Genomic DNA, 19189 nt, shown 5'->3' with positions numbered 1-19189 from the left:
ATATATGAGATATTATATAGGCATTTTCCTAGGTGAGGAGTGAAACCACAGCTGGGGGCTAGCACAGAGGTGTTTTCAGATGCAAGGAAAAGCCCAGGTCCAATCTCTACAGAGCAGCCTTGGCTCGTTCCATCTTCAGATAAACAGAGTATCTATCTCTGGATTAGAGCTGTCTGTTGTGAAAGCTCTTTCTGACAAATAAGTACTCCTCAGCCAGTGTAATTCCTTCCCCTTCTCAAAATAGACCCCACTTAAACACTTCCATTTCTCCTCCTGTCCTGGGTAGAGGTGTATTGCTCTGAGTGCTAATAGATCCGTATAAATAAAGCTCTGGGAGTGATTTGAGGGTTGCAGTAAATCAGTAAGTCAGCTTGTGTGGTGGCAGAGTACAGATGTGCTGAGAAATCCTAGTCCAAAGACAGCAGAGCTGCCTGTCGTATTGCTGGACTCTTGGGATTTGTTGCACCAGACTGGTGCTGCTAGCAGTGGCAGCTATAGATTAAGGGTGCTCACTTAGCTGTGAACTGAACCTAAATTGTCCCTGAAGCCATGCTGTGTCTGCATGGGGTGTTACTGTTAGCAAATACTGCACATCAAATTCCAGTTCTTTGCCATACACATAAATGACTACTTCCAGTTGAGGGCAGTATATGTTGTTTTGCAGCATTTATCAGAAGATTTGTAGAGGTTTTCCTAGCATAGCAAAGCATGTCATGGGGGCTCTTGCTTTACACTGTGACTGAAGCACACCTGATTTTTTTTTTTCTTCCTGTGTGCTATGTGAGGGCCCTGTTGAAGCTACAGGCACTAAATTACTGCTAAGGATGGATGGTCTTTCTGACCAATTAAACCTTTCAAGATCTGGGGCTGAGCAGCTTCTGCAGGAGTTGAGCTGGTCAGCAGTAAACCTGGAAGCTGCTGTTGAATTCCTTTCATCCCTCCAGGCTCTGTTCAGCATGGTGAAGCTTAGTGGGCTTGTTCTCTGGGCTTTTGGTCCCGAGACAAGCTGGGAAAAGCTCTAAAGAGGCTATGGATGGTTCTGCAATGGGACACTTAACTGGAAACTGCTGAACATAGCACCCCAAGCTAGAGGTTTTTGTTTTTCCTGGGGAGCAGATAGTTTTTATTTATGCACGTTGTTTTAAAACAGTATGTCAACATTGTGCTTGTTTCACTAGTCCCCAGTGCCTTCCTCTCCCTGGGCTGTGTTGTACATATTCTTTCTTTTCCCTCCATAGATGACCAGGGCTTGGAAGGCGGTGGCCTGTGGTGGAACCCGAGACCAACTCTTCATGCAGGAGAAAGCACGACAGTTCTTGGGCATGCTGAAACAAAGTCACACATCAAGGACCTTAATCTTATCGTGAAGGATTGTTCTACTCTTTTTATTTTATGTTTTAAATTTTGTTATAAAAGAAGAGGAGGGAACTTCAAAGTTGGGGGGGGGAAAAGTCCTCTGCAAGGCCATAGCGTGTAGGGGTGAATTTCTTCCTTCTATTCCCAGGTTAGATCTGTATTGTAATAAATTGAGTTAACTGCTGGCTTAAATGTTGGATGCAAGTTCTGGAATCCCTGTGGAAAGGCAAATGAGGGAGGGGTGGAGAACTGACAGCAAGAGCACTCAGCAAGACCTGGGTTCTACAAGCATAGGAAGCTGATTCGCCTTCAAGCGTGCACGTCAGGCACTGGAAACAGACTTTGAAGGCTGCTGGATTTCATGCTGGCTGCTCTGGTACCTTGGGAATGGCTCTTGTTAAGTTTCCATTGCATCTCCTCATCTGGTTTTTTGTAGGGGATGGTGGTTCCTCCTTGCTTCTAGGGTGAAGATGATGTGCTGTCATGAGAGATGTGCTTTGGGGTGATTCGCATTTGGAGTCGGCCAGCCCTGCAGGGCTGTTTGTGGCTGTTTGTACTGCCGTGCTGCACAATGGGAGCAGCGGGTGCTTCTTCCCAGGGACTTGCTCCCTTTGGAAATAAACAATGGTGCTAACAACACCCTGTTGTTCAGATTTGCTTTGACTCTGCCTGGGGCCTCACAATGTGCACAGGGAGGCAGTGCTGTGCTGGGGTGGCACAAAGCAGCAGAGCATGCTGTGTACTGCAGCATTTCTGAGGCAGGTCAGTGTGGCTGCAGCCCTCTTGGACAGCTGCTGTGAGCCTCTGGCCTTGAGGAGCCTCTTGGCTCCTGGGTCAGTGCTCCTTGGGTGGAGGAGGCCGATCCAGCTGAACAAAGTGCTCAGCTATTAATAACTGGCGGGGATTAATGTTTAAGCATGGGCCTGATCTGGGCCCAAGAGGTAATGCTGTCTTTTGTAGGTGATGTTTGAGATACACTGAGGTCAAATGATGAACAGATGGGCACAGGATTTGATGCAGAGGTGGGAAAGACAGGATAGGCCAGCAGGAATCTTGTTTTCATGTGGAATCTCTTATTTCCTGGCAAGTTGTAGGCTTTCTCTGTTGGCCTTCCCAAGTTAGGGGAGGAGGGATGGTTTTCCTATTCCCCTCAACAGTTTTGCTAGTTTAGGAATGGCTTTGGCCACTTCATGGGAAGGCACAGGGAAAGGATAGGGTGCTGCTGTGAGCATGGGCTGGAGAATAACAGCTCGTATAGCAGAGCTGTTCTGTCCTGCTTCCTTTAGGAGTCCAAGATGTGTGTGTAGCCACTTTGGTGCAATATGGTGATTTGGAGCCCTGTTTTATGTAGCTGAAAGTGAAATGCAGTGATTAGAGCAACACACATCTGTTTGCAATTGGAAAGGTGCTGGAAAATGAAGAGCATCTCACTGGTCAGACTGGTACATGAATGGCTCTGCAAGCAAGCTCTGTTGTCTCTGTGTTGCAGTGTGCCAACCTTCGTAAGCCAGCAAAGCCATGGTGGCAGTCTTGCCTCTGGTGGTTGGCAGCACAGCGAAGTGCAGGGTGAGCATCCCTGCACCCCTGAGCCTCTTCAGTGGAGGACACTGCAGTCCCTTTGCAGGGCAGGCAAACAGGAGTGCTGTGTACATCTTGTTTCAGGCTGCGTTTTATATCAAATACAGAGCCAAAAAATCCCTACCAACAAACTTGTTAATAAAACCTTGGATCCTGGGAAACAAGGGAGTTTTCGAAGGCTGGCTCATTTTTCATTTCTACAAGCTCTGGGCCAAAGCAAATCCATGAAGTCATTTTTATTTCTGTTTCTCTGTGCTGCAGTGTTTGCTTTGGAAATACGGCTGGGACCACTTGTCTGAAAGCCTGGCTGTAGCAGTTTCAATTTTGTTGTTATTTTAAGAGAAATCGTTGTAAAACTCTCCCTCCTTCTTTGGCTTCAGTGGTGGAAGGCAGCCTTTGGGTACCTCCCAGGATATTTTTTCCCTAATCGTGTTGGACGCATCCCATGTTGATTCTCATTTTATTCTGAGCCCTCAGGATACTGAGTTTTGATGGAGATCATCCACAAAATTGCTTGCCATGAGGACTGCCTTGTCTCAGTGACTCTTCCACGTGCCCTGAGCTCTGCCATACCTGTGTGACTTCTGGCTTTCCTCTGTGGGACAAGAGGACGCTGCTCTCTGGGTTTAAGTGCTCTTGGCACTAAAATAAATAAGTACTAAGTTATATTTGTGATCCTGCACTGATGTGAGCTGAGTCCTGAGCGGGTGTTGCTGGCTCCACTGCAGGATAAATCAGTGCACGATCCCAGTGCATATGTTTGAGCTGCCCCTAAATTAAAGGATTATGAGGCTGAGAAGTATTAACTGCTCTCTAATGTTGTAAATCCAGATAGAGCTGGGTGTCCTGCATTGCAGATTGCTTATTAAGAAAGATTGAGGGGCAGAAAAATAGAAAAGAAAATGAGCAAGGCTAGCACGGTTAATGGGGAAAAAGACAATTAGCTTTTAATTAGAAAATGGAGCTCCTTGTGAGGATATTATCAACCTGGCTTGTCCATCCTTGGGCTTGAGGACAGGAATAGGCACTGTTCTGCTGCTGGGGAAAAACAGCTAGACCTGCTTTTTAATTCATAATTCAGATACTCCAGTTTCTTTCCAGTAAAAACTCGTTCAGCTCTCCGTGGCTGTAGGGGCCCTGGGCCCTCTGACTGGAGCTGGGGAACCTGGGCATGGGGATTGTGGAAATGGGGTTCCAATGCCATCCTAAGCAGTGCTGACAGTGCTCCCAGAGAGACCTGGAGGTTTAACTTTAAGCAAAAGATGAGGATGAAGGCGTCTCAGGGGCTGCCGTGCTTCTGATGTGCTGGAGAAAAATCCCCTCTGCAGCCCTGCTGTGAGGAAAGCTGCAGAAAACCCCAGGTTGCTGGGTATTTTATTGTTGTTATTGTTATTACTTCTTAGCTTTGTGTTTGCTTTGTGTTTTGCATTCCTAACTTGAGGCAGATTGCCCTTGTTTGAGTCCAGGCATGGGAAATTGATCAATTTTAGTAGGGTGAGAGAGGAACTCTGGAGCTGGCGCTCCTGAATCATAGAATTATAGAACGAAGGTTGGAAAAGACCACTAGGATCACTCAGTCCAACCCAATCCCACCCCCACTGTGTCCATTGCCCACGTCTCTCAGTGCCACATCCCCACGGATACTCCTGGGGTGATGACAATGCCCAGACTGCAGTGGGGACGTCATGCCTAGCTGAGGAAAGCAAAAATGTTGGGGTAAGGAGGGATAAAAAGGAAGGATGGGAGGAAGGAGAAGTAGCACCCAAGGATTTTTCTGTTCTTTTTTTTTTTTTTTTGGCAGGGTCCCTTTTGGGATGGACCTGGGCTGGTGCCTGGCTGGGCAGCATGGCCATTGTGTCCATCAGAGGGCTGTCACGTCCAGGCCCTGTTCTGCTGGCAGGGGAGCTCAGTTTCTCTGCCTTGTTCTCACAGCTGATGGTGCTAAAGCGCTGTGCAAGCAGCAGGCTGTGGGGAGGGACATTGGCTGGGCATCCGCAGGGAGCTCTGACCCTTCACACAGCTGTAGAGGAATGCAGAGGGTAAAGAAAGCATTTTCTCCTGTTTCAGGAATTACCTGAATTTGATCCTGAAATTTTCCTGCAGGAAAAAGAAAATTTTCTGTTGGTGGCTAAGCTTGAGCTTGTTACGCTTGCAGCTGCTGTGGTGATGTTTCATGAGCTTTATCCTGGCTGTGTGCAGGAAGGGAAACTGCATTGGACTTATGTGAGACCTCATGGTAGGGGAAAAACCTGGGTGCAGTGAAGGGCTGCTGGGGCTTCACATCTCGTGGCTTTGACCCCAGGATTTTTCAGAGCAGTGATGTGCCTCTCCTCCTGCCTTGCTTGGGCCATTTAGCAAGCAGTTGCTCAGCACTGACTTTGTAAAACTTAAAACATGTATTTTTATTTTTAGCATTCTAATTCGTGTTTAGAGGCCTAGGAGATGGATGGTTTTAGGGCAGTAGATACATGCTGAGGACTAGCTGAGCAGCTCCCTGATTCTTAGAGGGTTGGAGACAACTTGTGTGAAGAGCTGGTAGAACTGGACACAGAACTAATTGTGCTTTGGAAGCACACTTTTTTTCCCTGTCTCTGGACTGAGGACATTGCTATTTCCCATGTCTGCTGGGTCAGTCTGCGTGTCTTATGTGAGCTGCGGTCTGCTGGTGGAAAGTCAAGGGGAAAGCTGTCCTCATCAGTCTTAAGCCCTGCTAAATCTGGACAGAAATCCTTTTCTGCCCCTGAGAACAGTGCACCCCTCAGGCACCAGCAGGCCTGGCGTGGTGTGGGCCATCCCCGGGCAGACCTCAGGTACCCAAATGGAGAGGCATGGATTGGTTTTGCTTTTTTTTTTTTTTTAAATTGCTTTTAAATTGGTTATGGTCCAGTGTTGATAGAGTAACTGCAATGGACCTTCATGCTGCATTTCAGCCCTTCTTCCCTTCCAAACCAAAGTCATCTGCTTCTCCTAAAGAACAGCCGCCTCTGTATCTTCTCTGACACTTCTGCAGGTAGGGAAAAGTAATAATTTTAGATCTAGTTCTGCTGATGTGTTTGTCTGTTCTCAGCACTAGTGTAAATCTGGGTTTGAATTAAGCCCAAAACCTAATGTCTGAAAGTGCTATTTCTCAGGACATGTAGAAGCAGGAATGCACAAAATCAGTGTTTTCTCTAACTGCTGCTAAGTTTTCTTTACTGGTTAATTTCAGCCCAGTGATCTCCACAACCTGCAGAGCCCTCCTGCCTCAGGATCCTGCCCTGCAGCTCCTGGCTGCTGGGCACCAGCACCTGATGGGTGCTGGGTGTGCACCACCATCCCCTTCTCCTCCCCTCCCTGCCTTGTGCTCCTGAGTCTGCTCAACCTCTTCATTTGTCTTTCTCTGATCTAAGGTGATTTTCTGACTCTTTCATTGTCCCCTGACAGCCAACTGCACATCTCAGTGACATCTCTGCTGGTTGTGTCTTGCCTGTGTGACAGGTCTGAAGCAGATGTGAAAGACCAAACACACTGTCCCAAAGGAGAGGGCGAATATCCTGTCCCATCGAAAGGGAGAGTGACCTGATCTCAGGCTTGTTTTGGGCAATGAGGGTGAGTGTTATCCTTCCCTTCCAGCTAATGGATCTGACAGCTTGAGTAGGGGGACTGCCCGACCCAGGAAACATTGTGAGGCCTGAGGAGGAGATGCTGCTGACAGGCAGAATGAGGTGCAGGTGGTGGGTTAGTGCTGGGCAGGCTACTGGGTTGGCCTTTGCTGCTGCAGAAATGTGAGGATCAAAATAGAAGAAATACCCCAAAAATCTAACGTAAAAGTGGTTCTTTGGAGCCTGGAAAAGAGATATAAATGGATCTCAGTCATTTTTTACAGAGGCGTACCTCAGGATCTCTTCTTTGAGTGCTTTTGTATGAATCATAGAATCACAGTCTATCCTGAGTTGGAAGGGCCCCACAAGTCCAACCCTTGGCTCTACATGGGATTACCCAAACCCTATGTCTGAGAGCATTCTCCAACAGCTCCTTGAACTCTGGCAGCTCGGGGCCATGCCCCCTGCCCTGTGCAGCCTGTTCCAGGGCTCCATGTGAAGTGGGATATTGTTGCTCCTTGTCCCAGGTATCAGTAAGAGACACCTCTGCTCCACCTTTCACTAACAGCTCTTTTGTCTCACCTTGCAAGAGGTCAGAACTGATTTTTGTGTTGTAATTTACATGCTCCAGTTGGTCTGGAAGTTGTCTGCCTGCCCTATGCGATGCAATACAAGGGAGGCTGGCTTTGCCTTGCTGAGGTTATTTCAACCAGGATAAAATTCATCCCTTTCCCTGGTTAGGATACTACTCCCTTTGCCTATGACATGCAGATAAACCCATTTATCCTATTTATTTATTTACTTTTTATCTTTCCCTACAAAAGATTTGGGGATCTACAAATGCCAAACATGCTTGTTTACAGCTTGCTGGATTTAGAGTTGTGAATTTTCTTTAAAAAAAAAAAAAAAAAGTATGCTCTGTTTTCAATTTCTTATTCCATTTCAAATGTCATCCTTTTTCTCTTCTTCATCCAGGGCCACCCAGGGATTTTGTTCACAGAACGGAATGAGCTGCAAAAGGGATAAAGATCATTCACAGGAACCTTGAAAGAACTGCTTGAGCTCCATGAAATGAAGATTAAAAATAAAACAGGGAGGTGAGGCACAGGCTCCAGCACGAACATCTTATAAATATTTGGCCTTAGAAGTGCAAGTACTTCCTAGCAAGCCTGAGATGTGCAGAAGCACAGCCTTGGAGCAAGTCAGGGATGTTGCTTCTGTTGCTTCCTCCCTGTGAAGGGAACAGCAGAGGTGGGCTCTGCCACGAGTTACTTCAAAGTTGGGTGATGCAACAGGAGGAGGTTGCTAGAAATATGCTTGTCTTACGGTTTCAGTAGCTGTAAAATTAAGGGTTATGCTGATGGTGGCCCTGGGTGAATAAGACCTTAGCAGTGGCTGGGTTTTGTGCTGGATTTTGCCTGGTATTGCTGGTATATTTAGAGGTGGTCTGGTTGCATCTGGCTTGCTTGTGGGTCTGAGTTATTCTAGGCATCACTGATAAGAAAGCAAGTAAATCTCTCCTTTCTGCATCCCCATCTTTGCAAAAGACAGTTCAGTGAAGGGCTGAAAGTGATTGAGTGGGGGGAAAGTGATTGGAAAATACTATCATTTAAATTCTGAATTGCTCTGTTAGGAAAAGTGCCCCTGGCATTGCACATCAACCCGTGGTGTGTTAATGTTCCATGTCACCCAAACCATGATTAATAAGAATCAAATGCAACGTCAGCCTGTCTGAGCTCACAGGCAGCCTCAGACCACAGGTCACAACAAAATGTGCTTTTGGCATGGTCAGGGAAGTGTGATGGAGCCTGGGGGTCTGCCCAGACTGGGCAGGTGGGTCACCTTACCAGGTGGGCTTTGCTAGGACCTTGGCCTGCTTCTGGTGGGGCTGCCATGCCCTGCTACCCACAGGGGCTTCTCTATTGGCTTTAGCCAAGGTGGAGAGACGGATCACTCTGTCTTTGTCTCAGAAAAAGTGGAAATTGTTTCCTGGGAAGTAACAGCTGCCTGCCATCAACTGTGCAACACTTGGACATATTTCAGGAGGAGGTGTGAATGAGTGCACCCTGCTTAGTGTGAGCTCTCAGTGGTAGGACTGGGGTTAAAAGGGAAGGGCTGTTAGATCTTCCACTGATATCTTCCTCTGTTCTTCTGGTAAAATATGGTACTGGAAGAGTTTGGCAGAGAAATAGTTCACTTGGGGGTCCCTAGACCCTGTGTTCTTTATCTGCATCCATGGAGCGATGCATTCACCCCTCTAATGGGAAACAAATTTGGGAGTGGGGGGGGAAAGAAACAATGCAGAGGCAAGCTGTTTGGGAAGAGATGGCTTTGTTTTCATTTGTCGAAGGAACAATCTTCCAGCTGCCCTGCTCTTAATGGCTTCCCAGGGCCATTCGTTAACCTGCCAAGTCCAACCAAGAGCAACGATTCCAGCCGTATGCCAAGATGTCTCTTTTTATGCCAATAAACTTCCTGTTCCTTGCAGCCCAGCCGATGGCTCTGCCCTATGGTGCAGATGAGGGGATCTTGAAACAATGAATCCCTGTCAAAAGATTTGTGAGCAGCTGGCCAAACAATTCCAGCCCCAGAAAGACACAGGCAAGAACATCATTCCTGAAAGCACTGCATTATTGATTAAGCACTTGTGATCCATAAAGTACAGTAACAACATGGGGATGGCTGCAAATGAATTCTACTGAAAAGATCTTTTTACTGCCCCTGATCCTCAAAGACAAGGGTAAAATAAGTTTATGTGGAGCAGGAATTCATTTGTATAATAATGGTTTTTGAGGACTTGCAAAGGTTATTTTATGATTAGCCATCTAATTATAAAATGGCCAACAATTTCATCTTATCCAAATCTACATCGGCTAAATTATGAAATGCCCTTGGTTTATGCAAATTCTGAAAATATTGCTTCTCTAACCTTTCAACCCTGCTGTCTGTCAATAAGGCTCATGCGGAGCATAAATCTTGGGGTAGCACTGGAGCACAATTCAGCTGCAAGTAAATGACAGTGAATTAATTGTGCAGGATCCCTGGAAGGCAGGAAGCTGTCTGGTTCTGGAGTGGGCTTCCTTGGTCACCACAGGGGCTGGGTGTGAAGTGTCCTGTATGACAGCCGGTCCCTGTCATGGGGCTGAGCGAGCTCCTGAGGAGCATTGGGTGAGAACAGGGGATGCACAGCAGGAGCTGGGTGCTGATGTGGGTACCCCAGAGGGGGATCCAGAGGGGATGCCTGGAGCCTGGGGTGGCTGTGGGACAGCTGCTGTGGGCTCAGGCTGAGGCAGGGAACAGGCCCTCTGCTTCGGAGTGAGGGAGGAGTGGCAGAGAGGAAAGGCTGGAAAAGGGGGAGGAAAGCAGGATTATAAAGATTAGCTCCAATTAGATACGTGTACAACCATCAGATCCTGTTAAACACCCCTGGTTTAAATTCAAACCCTATTATATGGCTGCGGCTTCCAGACAAAACCCTATTAAGTGGAGCTGCTTTGAAATGCAGACACAGCCACTACAAAGACTATTAAAGCCCTGCAGGCTGAAGGCCAGGCCCCGCTTTGTTCATTCCACCTGATGGGACAGGGCCAGGCAGCAATGGGTGCCTTGGGCATGGGGATACTGGTGGGCTCCAATCCCTCCGGAATGACCTGAAGTAGGCAGGGAGCTGAGATGCAGTGACCCATCCCTGGGGAGTCCTCTGCAGGATGGGAGCTGGATGGGCTCTGGCAGGGCTTTGGGAGACTTCCAGTGATGCTGCCTGCAGGACAGGTTCAGCACCAACCTCCCCTTCCTGCTGGCTGTTACACCCATCGGGCTCCATCCCTTCCTTGTGCTTTCTGTGGTGTTGCACAGCAGTGTGAGGAGCAACGAGGACTGCTTCCATCCGACCCTGTGTCCACCAAGAGCACCTGAGATGCTCTCGTGAACATTGCTGGCATCACCACCACTTGTTTTCAGGGGATTTATTTGACGTAGAGCCCTGGTAGAATCAGATTTTAATTAACACTGGGTGCTTTCGTCTTTAACAGAGCAAAGGGATTTTGCCATTTGAATTTTAGTATGTGAAATATTAACTTAGATATCTATTTGATTTTTTTGTATTAAATACTATGCAGTTGTGTCTTATTAATATTAAAACTTTAATACAATGTAAATGTCAGAGTGAGTCGTAATGATAAAACCTAAATGAAATTGTATTTGCTTTGCTGCTTCACTTACAATAGCAAAAGATCTCCAAGTCAAAACAGACTTTTTTCACTTTTCAGTAGAAGCACGGTTTCTTTGTTTCACCAAAAAACATTCCTTCAGAGGGTTTCTCCCCACTCCCAATCACCGTGATGGAGACGTGGGGTGTCAGTGTGCTAGGCTGGGACCTGCAGGGCTCGCTGTTGTCTCCCAGTTCCTGCTCTACTCTTCCCTGTTCCCCTGTGGGAATGCTGAGGTGATGAATAGAGCACAGGGTGCTGGTGGGGCACTGCCTTCTCTATGAGAGCAGGAGATGAAGCTGGGACGTGAGGCACATGGGGCGTGCAGCAGGTCTCAGCATGGTGCGTAGGGGTGTGAGGCTTCCTTTCCCTTTCATCTTTTTATCTCCATCCTTTTCTGAAGGTGCAGCAGATGAAAGAGCCCACCACTTGTGTGAAATTCCTATCAAGTGTATTAAAGGGAATCTTTTTGTCTTTTTGGCTTGCTTTGAAAGGAAACACTGGCAAAAGGAGCAAGGAAGGTACAAAATAGACCCTGGCTAGCTTAGCTCCATTTATAGTGTCAGCGATTAGCTCTCCAAAGTAATTAAGATGCAGGTGCTTGGGGAGTATGCACAAAGCTGCATCGGTGCAGTGCACCTTCCTTGGGCTTCTGCGTAGCTGCAAGCTGCCCCAAATTCACTCTGCCATTCCAAGTAAGCCACAGGCTTTTTGGGATGGCAGGGACAGAGGCTGCTGGAGGATGCAGCTGATGCTACTGGGCTTGCCTCTGGGCAGCCCGGCTGTTTTAATTCCCCCTCCTTGCTGCATTCGATAAATCAGATGCAAGGGCTTCCTGTAGCAGGAGCAAGGTGTGTTTGGCCAAGACTGTGAGGCAGAGGAGCAGGGCGATGCACTGCATCCCTGAGCGAGGTGCTGAGGGGGTTGGCTGGGCTCCCCCACCTGCTAGGAAATCGTTTCTCCTGTCTCAGCCTCCCAGGGACCAGTATTTAATAATGGAGCAGATCACAGAGCATGATTGCAAATATCTTACATGGAGATGAGGAAACTTCCTGTTTTACTGTGTATGAGCTGTAAATCTCAGGCTTGTGTCTAGATGTGTGGAGGTTAATAAAACTAAATAAAAAATGGATTCTAGCAGTCAGAGCTGGCAGCTGATGGCAGCATCACTGCACGTCCCCAAGGCTGGCCACACATGGAAGCGGTATGATGCTAGGGAAGTATTTGGCAATTTCTTCCTTTTTGCACTCCTTTTCCAAGCCTGTAACGGTGTCTCATCTCCACAGGGACAATAAGTCAGTTGATAACTGCGCTGTCAGCTGGTGTCACCACGAGGATGTGATGGGAGAAGGGTTGGATCTGCAGGACCCTGTGCTGCATGCGCAACCATGGAGGATGTCCTCACCACTGGTCAGTGCAAAATTCACTGCAAGATTATTTAACTGGGTATCATCTTGTCCTTGTGCTGCTGCAAAAAAAACACTTGCAACAGAGTCTGCTTTTCATTTGCTTAGTGCTGATTTCTTTTTTTTTTTTTTTTTTTCCCCTCTACTTCCTGTTCAGTGGTGGTGGGTTGCTGGGGGAAAACATCTGCAGCAGTAGGAGATTCAGAGTCTGTAACAGGAGGGATGGTATCTGAGCCTTGTACTTTAGAAGGCTGCAGTAATCCCCAGCTCATTACAGCTGGGCTGGTGCAGTGGGAAATTGGGACAGATGTTGGACAGATGGTGACCCTCTGCTGTTGGGATCACTGCTGCTGGTTGGTATAAAGATGTGGTTTTTTGGTTTTTATTTTTTTAATATTAGAGTAGGCCATGATGCTTCTTTACCAGGATGGAGAAGCATCTCTTCTGCTCTTCTTTGTTAACAAATATTGGGATTTGATCATCCTAGCAGTCTGGTCATCAGTCCCATAAACCAGTACTAATACCAGCACTGGTACTGTGCCCCACAGAGGGGTTTGGGTTGGCCCTGGGGTCTGTGACCACTGGCTGGGTTTTGCTGATGGGTGGCAAAGCCCCTACCTGGCAGCAAGGGGCTGTATGAGGATGCTACTGTCCTGCTCAACTGCAGAAAAGAGGACTGGCTCAGAGATGGGAGATTTTAGTGAGTGAAAAAGCATCCTGGAGAGATGAAGGACCGGTGGGTTTTGGGGAGTTCATTGTTTTAATGGCAGCAGCGTTACAGGATTGCATGTGCTCAGTCTGCCCTGCATTGAGCTGCTCTATTGATCATCGCTTTGATTCCTGCTGGTTTATTTACTTGCTTGATAATAATTTGCTTAATAAAGCCTTGCTAGAGTGATTACAGAGTCCCAAAACCTTTTGATTTCCAATTTCATTCCCAGCTCCAAAGTCACTGGAATTTCTATGTTCCCTTGGAGGGATGGCCTGGGGTTCACTTTGCATGAATCAGGGTTACATGAGCTGACCCATGGCTGATTCATCGACAGGTACAAGTAGATGAAGCTGGTGAGATGATGCAAGCTCAAGTGCAATAAATTTGTAAGGTGAAAAGGTCCGTATTTCATCTTCTCTGGCCCCTTTTCCCCACAGGTGTTGTCAGCAAAGGCCTCTCTCTTTCTGTGCAGCTTCCCTTTGTGTCAAAGCATACCACGCTGAAATGAAAGTGGGATCTTCATCAAAGAGCACAGCCTGTCTTTGGGTGTGATTTCTTCGTGGGAACAAACGCTGCCTGATACATGTAGACATGTACCGGGGTGAGGAGGACAGCTTCCATTGCAGCTATGCAATGGAATAATGGGAGAATAACTTCAACAAAAAGAACAGAACTGGACCTTGCCTGGTGCAGACACACTGGGGCTTGTCAGGCAAGGCCAGAGCAGCGTGCAGGATCTGTGTGGGGTCAGAAGGTGCTGGGGAAGCATTCCTCAGCCTTGAACCAAAGCTGGTTAAAAGTGTGCAGGCATGGCTAGCTTAACTGCTGCAAAACAGGGCGACACAGGCAGGCACAGCCTGAACCCAACGAGGGGAAGAATGTGATATTTTTTTTCTCATTTAACATTTTTCCTCAACTTTCCATTTCTGGGGGTGTGGAGGGAGGGAGGGAATGAATCCTATTTAGCTGATTCAGTCTAATTTGGAATGAAAATGAAATGCTGAAATATTCCTCTGGCCTGAGGCACCGGTTAGCTGCTGCGTTAATGGAGCCACGCAGATGACGTGGGATACGCCAAGCAGAGCTGGGACCGCAGGGAACAGTCACTGTCCTGTGTGTCTGTGCCCCCAGGAGCTACGTGTGTGATGCACAAGGACACGATGCCTCGCTGGGCTCACACAGTACTGGGCCCACATGGCCAGCGGGTGCTGTGTGAATGCTGGGCGCCTTCGGGTGCTCTCAGGCACTTTCTGCTGCTTCACTGCCTCTAGATGGCACTGACCCAACGCGTAAGGTTGAGAGCAGGACAGCTTCTGAATTAATTTTTCTTTCCCCTTTCTGGTTATTTTTGTTTTGGAATCCTGTAATAATGGATTTTTCAGTTTCTCCAACGAGGTGCTGATCGCAGAAATGATCGATGTCTCTGGGAGAGAAGAGCTGCGCGGTGCCAGGCTCTGCCCTGCTCTCCTGTGCTGTGTGGGCTCAGCAGGGCTCCGGCCCTCTGGGGTGTGCACTGAGCAGGGATATGGGAACAGGAGGGCAGGGTTATGCTGTCTGCATAGCCCCAAACCCTCCCTTGTCCCTGGTGCTTTGGTGAGAAAGGCCGGTGAAGGCAGCATGGCAGCGTTCCTCGTTCTGCTCTCAGTTATCCCCGCTAGCAGCTTTGCTCTCTAAATCCCATTTTCTGCCTATTCCCACATCCCTTGAGTCAGGCTGCAAAAGGATCTGCCTTAAACTGTGAGGTAATGGGGGATCTGTGAAATGTGGGGATATGAACATAAGCACAGTTTCCTCCTTCCTTTTCATGAGGCCCTGCTTGGAATCTTTTTTTTTCCTCATTCCTAATGCTTGGCACATTGACAGCCCCACGATGATGGGTGCAGGGAGACCTGGGGGGCTGCAAGGTGGGACAAAGGACAGCATGGAAAACACTCATGAGGAGAAAGGAGGGACAGTTACTGTTCATGCTTGGCCTGCTGTGCAGGAGTGCAAGACTGCAAGTGGTCCGTGAGTCCTGCCCCATCTCCTCTCTGCAGTGCCTGTGCACAAGCATCCTCCTCCCTGTGGGGATGGGGTATGATTGTTTCAAGGAGAGACTGAGCTTCTTCAAGAGACCCAGACATAAGGAGTGCTGTAGAGAATTACGTGTCCAGTGCCCATCAGAAGGAGGCATGGCTGTAGCACGGGAGCTAGCAAGTCTGTTCCTTGCATACCTGCAAGGCTGCATCCAGCCCAAGGCATTACTTCTGGGCTGGAAGGTAAGGCTCCAGGGCCTTCAGGCTGAAAAGCTGCTTGTGTTCCCTCCTGGGAAATAATCGCAGCTTCTTCCATCAATTTTTGCTTGATCTTGTGGGTAGTAACATGTGTGGATGGGGCTCAGCGTGGCCAGTGCATAGCAAGGGAGCCACTGTGCCTGCTGCTCCTGCTGGGTGGCTTAGTGGAGGGATGAGGATATATTTGTATTTTGTAATATTCTCCAGCAAGATGCCTAAAGGACACTGGGGCATTACTTAAGCACATTTTAAGATGGATGGATATGTCACTAGGATGTGCCCTGAGAGCTCCTTACCTGACACTCCTGGGGCAAAGTGAACCGAACCAAGCACAGGCTGTGGGCAGGAGTGCCAGTGGGATGGGGAAACCTATTTGCTGAGTTATGTGAAAGCCTGCAAGGCTTCAGCTCCATCCCATGTGCACTGGGGAGCTCTGGTGGATGGGTTTTACCACTGGAATTCACCTTATTGCTTCTGACAAGAAAGAATCACTGAAATGCACATTTTCCAAAAGGTTGTGGGAGGGCGTATGAATGTCAGTATAAGAAACATGGATGCTTTGTTTGGATGAGGGCTCAAAAATTGTCTGGGGGATGGAATTGCATAAAACATGTGCACTATTTTCTATTTGCAGAGTTATCAAAGCTCCCAGAATCGTTGCTCTTAGTACTAGCAGTGTGTATGCCATTCTTCCTGCAGCAAAGGGAAGCTCAAAGGAAGGCAGCAGGTTTGCTGCTTGTCCCAGTGCAGCACAGTGCAGCACTGTGCAGGTCCTGGTAAGTCTCCATCTGCTCGTTGATTTCCTGCTCTGTTTTTTTTTTTTTTTTTTTTTTTTTTTTGCAAAACTTTTGTCTTTCCTGGAGAAAAAAAAAACACGTGTGAATGTGAGGTTTGATGAGATACAAACAGATTTTTCCCTTGCCATCCCAAATGGTGAGTGTTCTTGGGGCAGTCCTGTTTCTGCTCTGGTATCAGCTGCAAAGTCACCTCCAGGGCAAGGTGGGAGATGTGCCCCTAAATCTGAGGTAAAAGCAGCCAGTGGGTTGTGGTTTGCTCACAGTTCTGCACACCAAGGCAGTAATTAATGTGGGGAAGCTCTTGAGGCAGCTTTGCACACCTGTGTGTCCCAGGAGTGTGGAGCGAGGCTCAGCTCTGGCATCAGGTGAGGAGAACAAATCTTGCAGCTGCAGAGAGGTAAACAATCCAGAGCATTTATAATGAACAGTAAATAAGCAAGCAGGGGCTAGCTGTCTGCACAGGTATACAGCTTCATCAAGTGGCGCCCGTGACACACTGATAATGGCTTGCATTTAATAACAGGATTTAACATCCCTGTAAAGGGAGCAGGCAGTCAGCTGGTGTCAGGACGGTCAGATAGAGTTTCCTTGTATTACACCTTTACAAATTGCTTGTGAGGTGAGGCCAGCAGCAGGTCTGCCATCCCCACAGTCAGGTGTGGGGCTGCACACAGCTGTGCTCTCAGACCCGTTCCTGTTTGCACAACCAGAGCACCCAGCGGGGCCAGGCAGTGCATCAGGCTCACACCATCCAGAGGGACTGCAGACCTCCTCACCCCGCTGCTATTGCAGACTTTCCCTGCAGCTCTGAGGCTGTGGGCGTGCAGATGTGGAAGGGCAGCAGCTTCCCTCCTCACAGGCTCTATCAAAGGGGTCTGATGCTATGGTGGTACCCATAGGGGTGAAACTTGACTAGCTGGGGTTGTGATCAATAATTAATGATGGTTATTTAATATTTGCTAAGTGCCAGTGCTATGTTTGCCTCCAAATCCCCTAATGTATGTCTAGCCTTGTTCAGCATCCTTCGGTTGCATTTTTATACCGATGTGGGTCACAAAAAATTTTACAGAGAGAATATTTAAGAAAAAAGGAAGGGTAATCCTTTGTACAGAAAGAACAGAACCATCTCACTGGTTCTGGAAAATCAGCTGTAACCAGAGAGGAAAATTCTCATTCCTGGTAGTGTGATTTCAGGGCAGGCAGCTCCATCAGCCTGAGATGGCCAGATCCAGGTTGGGAGCCGTTTTGGAAGTGCATCCATGCTGCATCTCTGCCCAATGGTTGCAGCAGGGCAGGGAAGGGTGACATGGCTGGATATTAAAAGATGTGGATAATTCAGGTACTGGGCAGGACAGGCTCTTTGGTGCCTCTGCAGTGCTATCAGTGCTAGGGGCAGAAGGTACAGGAGGGTCCCTGGCGTTCCTTTATCCACACAGAGGGATGCAGGCACTATTTCCATGTGGTTGCTGGGGGCAGAACAAGGAAAAAACAGCGTGTCACAAAGCAACAGCCAGAGCTGGGAGCGGAGCTGCGGGGCACTGGCAGTGCTCGTGGCTGGAGGATGAGGAGAGATGCAGCCTGCTCCATGCCCACCCCATAAATCCTGCCTGCCCCATCAATCCCACCACCCCAGTGCCCCCATTCATCCCTCCCTCGCTTTAGCTCTCATTCCTGCAGCTCAGTGCTGCCTTCAACCACGAGTGCCTGAGCGGGGCCGGCGCGTGATGGATGCGGCAGCGTGGGCACAGAACGGATGTGGGTTGGGTGTCAGTGTTATTTGTTGCTGCCTGACTACAACAAATCAAATTTTTAAGCAAACTCTCAACGCTCCATGGCCCTATTGTTATCTGGCTGGTGCTGGTGACTTGGACAAATCACTTAAGCTTTGTGCTCGTGGTTTCTATTTCGTGCCAGCCAGCTTTGTTAGCATCCCATCCCAGGCGTGTGTCACGCAGCAGTGGAGTTAATCTTCTCTCTATAGAGAGAGCATTTGGTACATACAGAGTATTATTTTGTACTGAAATGCTATTTAATCCCTGTTTTGATGCAACAAGAGAGGGAGAGAAGGGTTAATGAACCCTCCCTGGGGAGATTAGGCTGGGGTTGTTCAGGCTTCCTTAGTCCCGCAACATTTATTAAAGGCTCTTTTTTGTTTTATTGTTGTAATGCTTCATTCAAAGAAATCCCTCCTGGAGAATTCTTTCAATTTGATCTCCAGCACGGAAATAAACTAGCTTATCTGCGATCTTTTAATATCATATTCAAGGCTTTTAATAAATGTGAGCTTCATCAGTGCCTTTTTTCTTTCTTTTTTTTTTCTCCTCTTTTTTTTTTTTTTTTTTACTGGTGAGATAATTTAATATTAACATATCACACCTTGTCACCCAATAGCAGTTAGTCCTTGTAATCCCATGACAGGCTAATTTCTGTAGCAACATCCCTTGTGTCAAATCTGCTCCATTCCATTGCTGCCCGGCTGCTCGTGGAGCCTGATTTGGTGATGAATATTCTGACTTCGAAGCTTTCATCTAAGGATTATGAAATGAATTTGGAGTTTAGCTGGAGGGAGTAACAGCTTCATTTTGCCTAGCGGAGTTTGTTCCTATCATTGGAACAAATGACAGCTTTTAATGCTAAAAATATGAGATGGAGAACTGAGAATACATGTGTGTGGAATCCCCCGGAGGGGTTGGGATGTTAAGTGCTAGATTTGAGAAAAAGGGTTAATTGGGAAGAGGACTGGGGAGTGGGGAAGGAATGCCAACGATGGTTTGCAGGGGGAAGGAATAGTCCTTGCTTTTCCAGGGGTGTCACCCACTGGGGCAGCGGGGTGCTGGCAGGGTGATGGGTAACCCCAGCCCTGTGCTGTCCCTGTGTAGGGTGACCCACCTCCGGATGCCAGCTCTCATTTCATGCAATGTGTGTGGCTCAGAAGCCAGCAGCGAGGTGAAGTCGTTTGGCATAAGTAGCGGATGTGCTGGAAATGTGATGCTGGAGCAGCATCGCCGTTTCAAAGCCGTCACACCTCGGCTGCTGGTGCTGCAAGGGTAGGGAATGCACCTGCTTCCTCGAGCAGAAAATAGATGCTTAAAGAAAACTGGCACAGGGTGAGCTGCTCTCATGGTGAGGTTCAGGATATGCTCCTGCTCGGCTCTCATTTAACCACAAGCAGGCAGGGGCTGCTGCTGCAAAGGAATCTCCCATGGACAATGCTCCAGTTGTGCCCAGTGCCCCTGGTCCTGGCCATGCTGTGCAGAGAGCCTGGCTCTGACCTTTCA

At 48.1% G+C, this 19189-nt stretch overlaps 1 protein-coding gene across 10 annotated transcripts in view; it reads left to right on the top strand.

Moving 5' to 3' along the window:
* The window catches only part of MYBL2 (MYB proto-oncogene like 2), a 154161-nt gene that overhangs the window by 12933 nt on the left and 122039 nt on the right, over positions 1-19189 (top strand). For 8 of the 10 annotated variants that reach the window (XM_085242046.1, XM_085242042.1, XM_085242045.1 and 5 more), the window contains exons 14-17: positions 1239-6522; positions 7491-7612; positions 12010-12133; positions 13071-15890. In XM_085242046.1, the coding sequence (XP_085098172.1) occupies positions 1239-1367 (129 nt within the window). In that variant the 3' untranslated portion in view covers positions 1368-6522; positions 7491-7612; positions 12010-12133; positions 13071-15890. The remainder of the gene's footprint in view (positions 1-1238; positions 6523-7490; positions 7613-12009; positions 12134-13070; positions 15891-19189) is intronic. The other 2 variants (XM_085242039.1, XM_085242038.1) reach the window with 2 other exon arrangements.

Source organism: Meleagris gallopavo, chromosome 22 (assembly GCF_905368555.1).
Source record: "Meleagris gallopavo chromosome 22, MGAL_WU_HG_1.1, whole genome shotgun sequence".
Lineage (NCBI taxonomy): Eukaryota > Metazoa > Chordata > Aves > Galliformes > Phasianidae > Meleagris > Meleagris gallopavo.
Note: the sequence above shows the minus strand (reverse complement) of the source record. Positions and strands in the feature narration are given on the sequence as shown.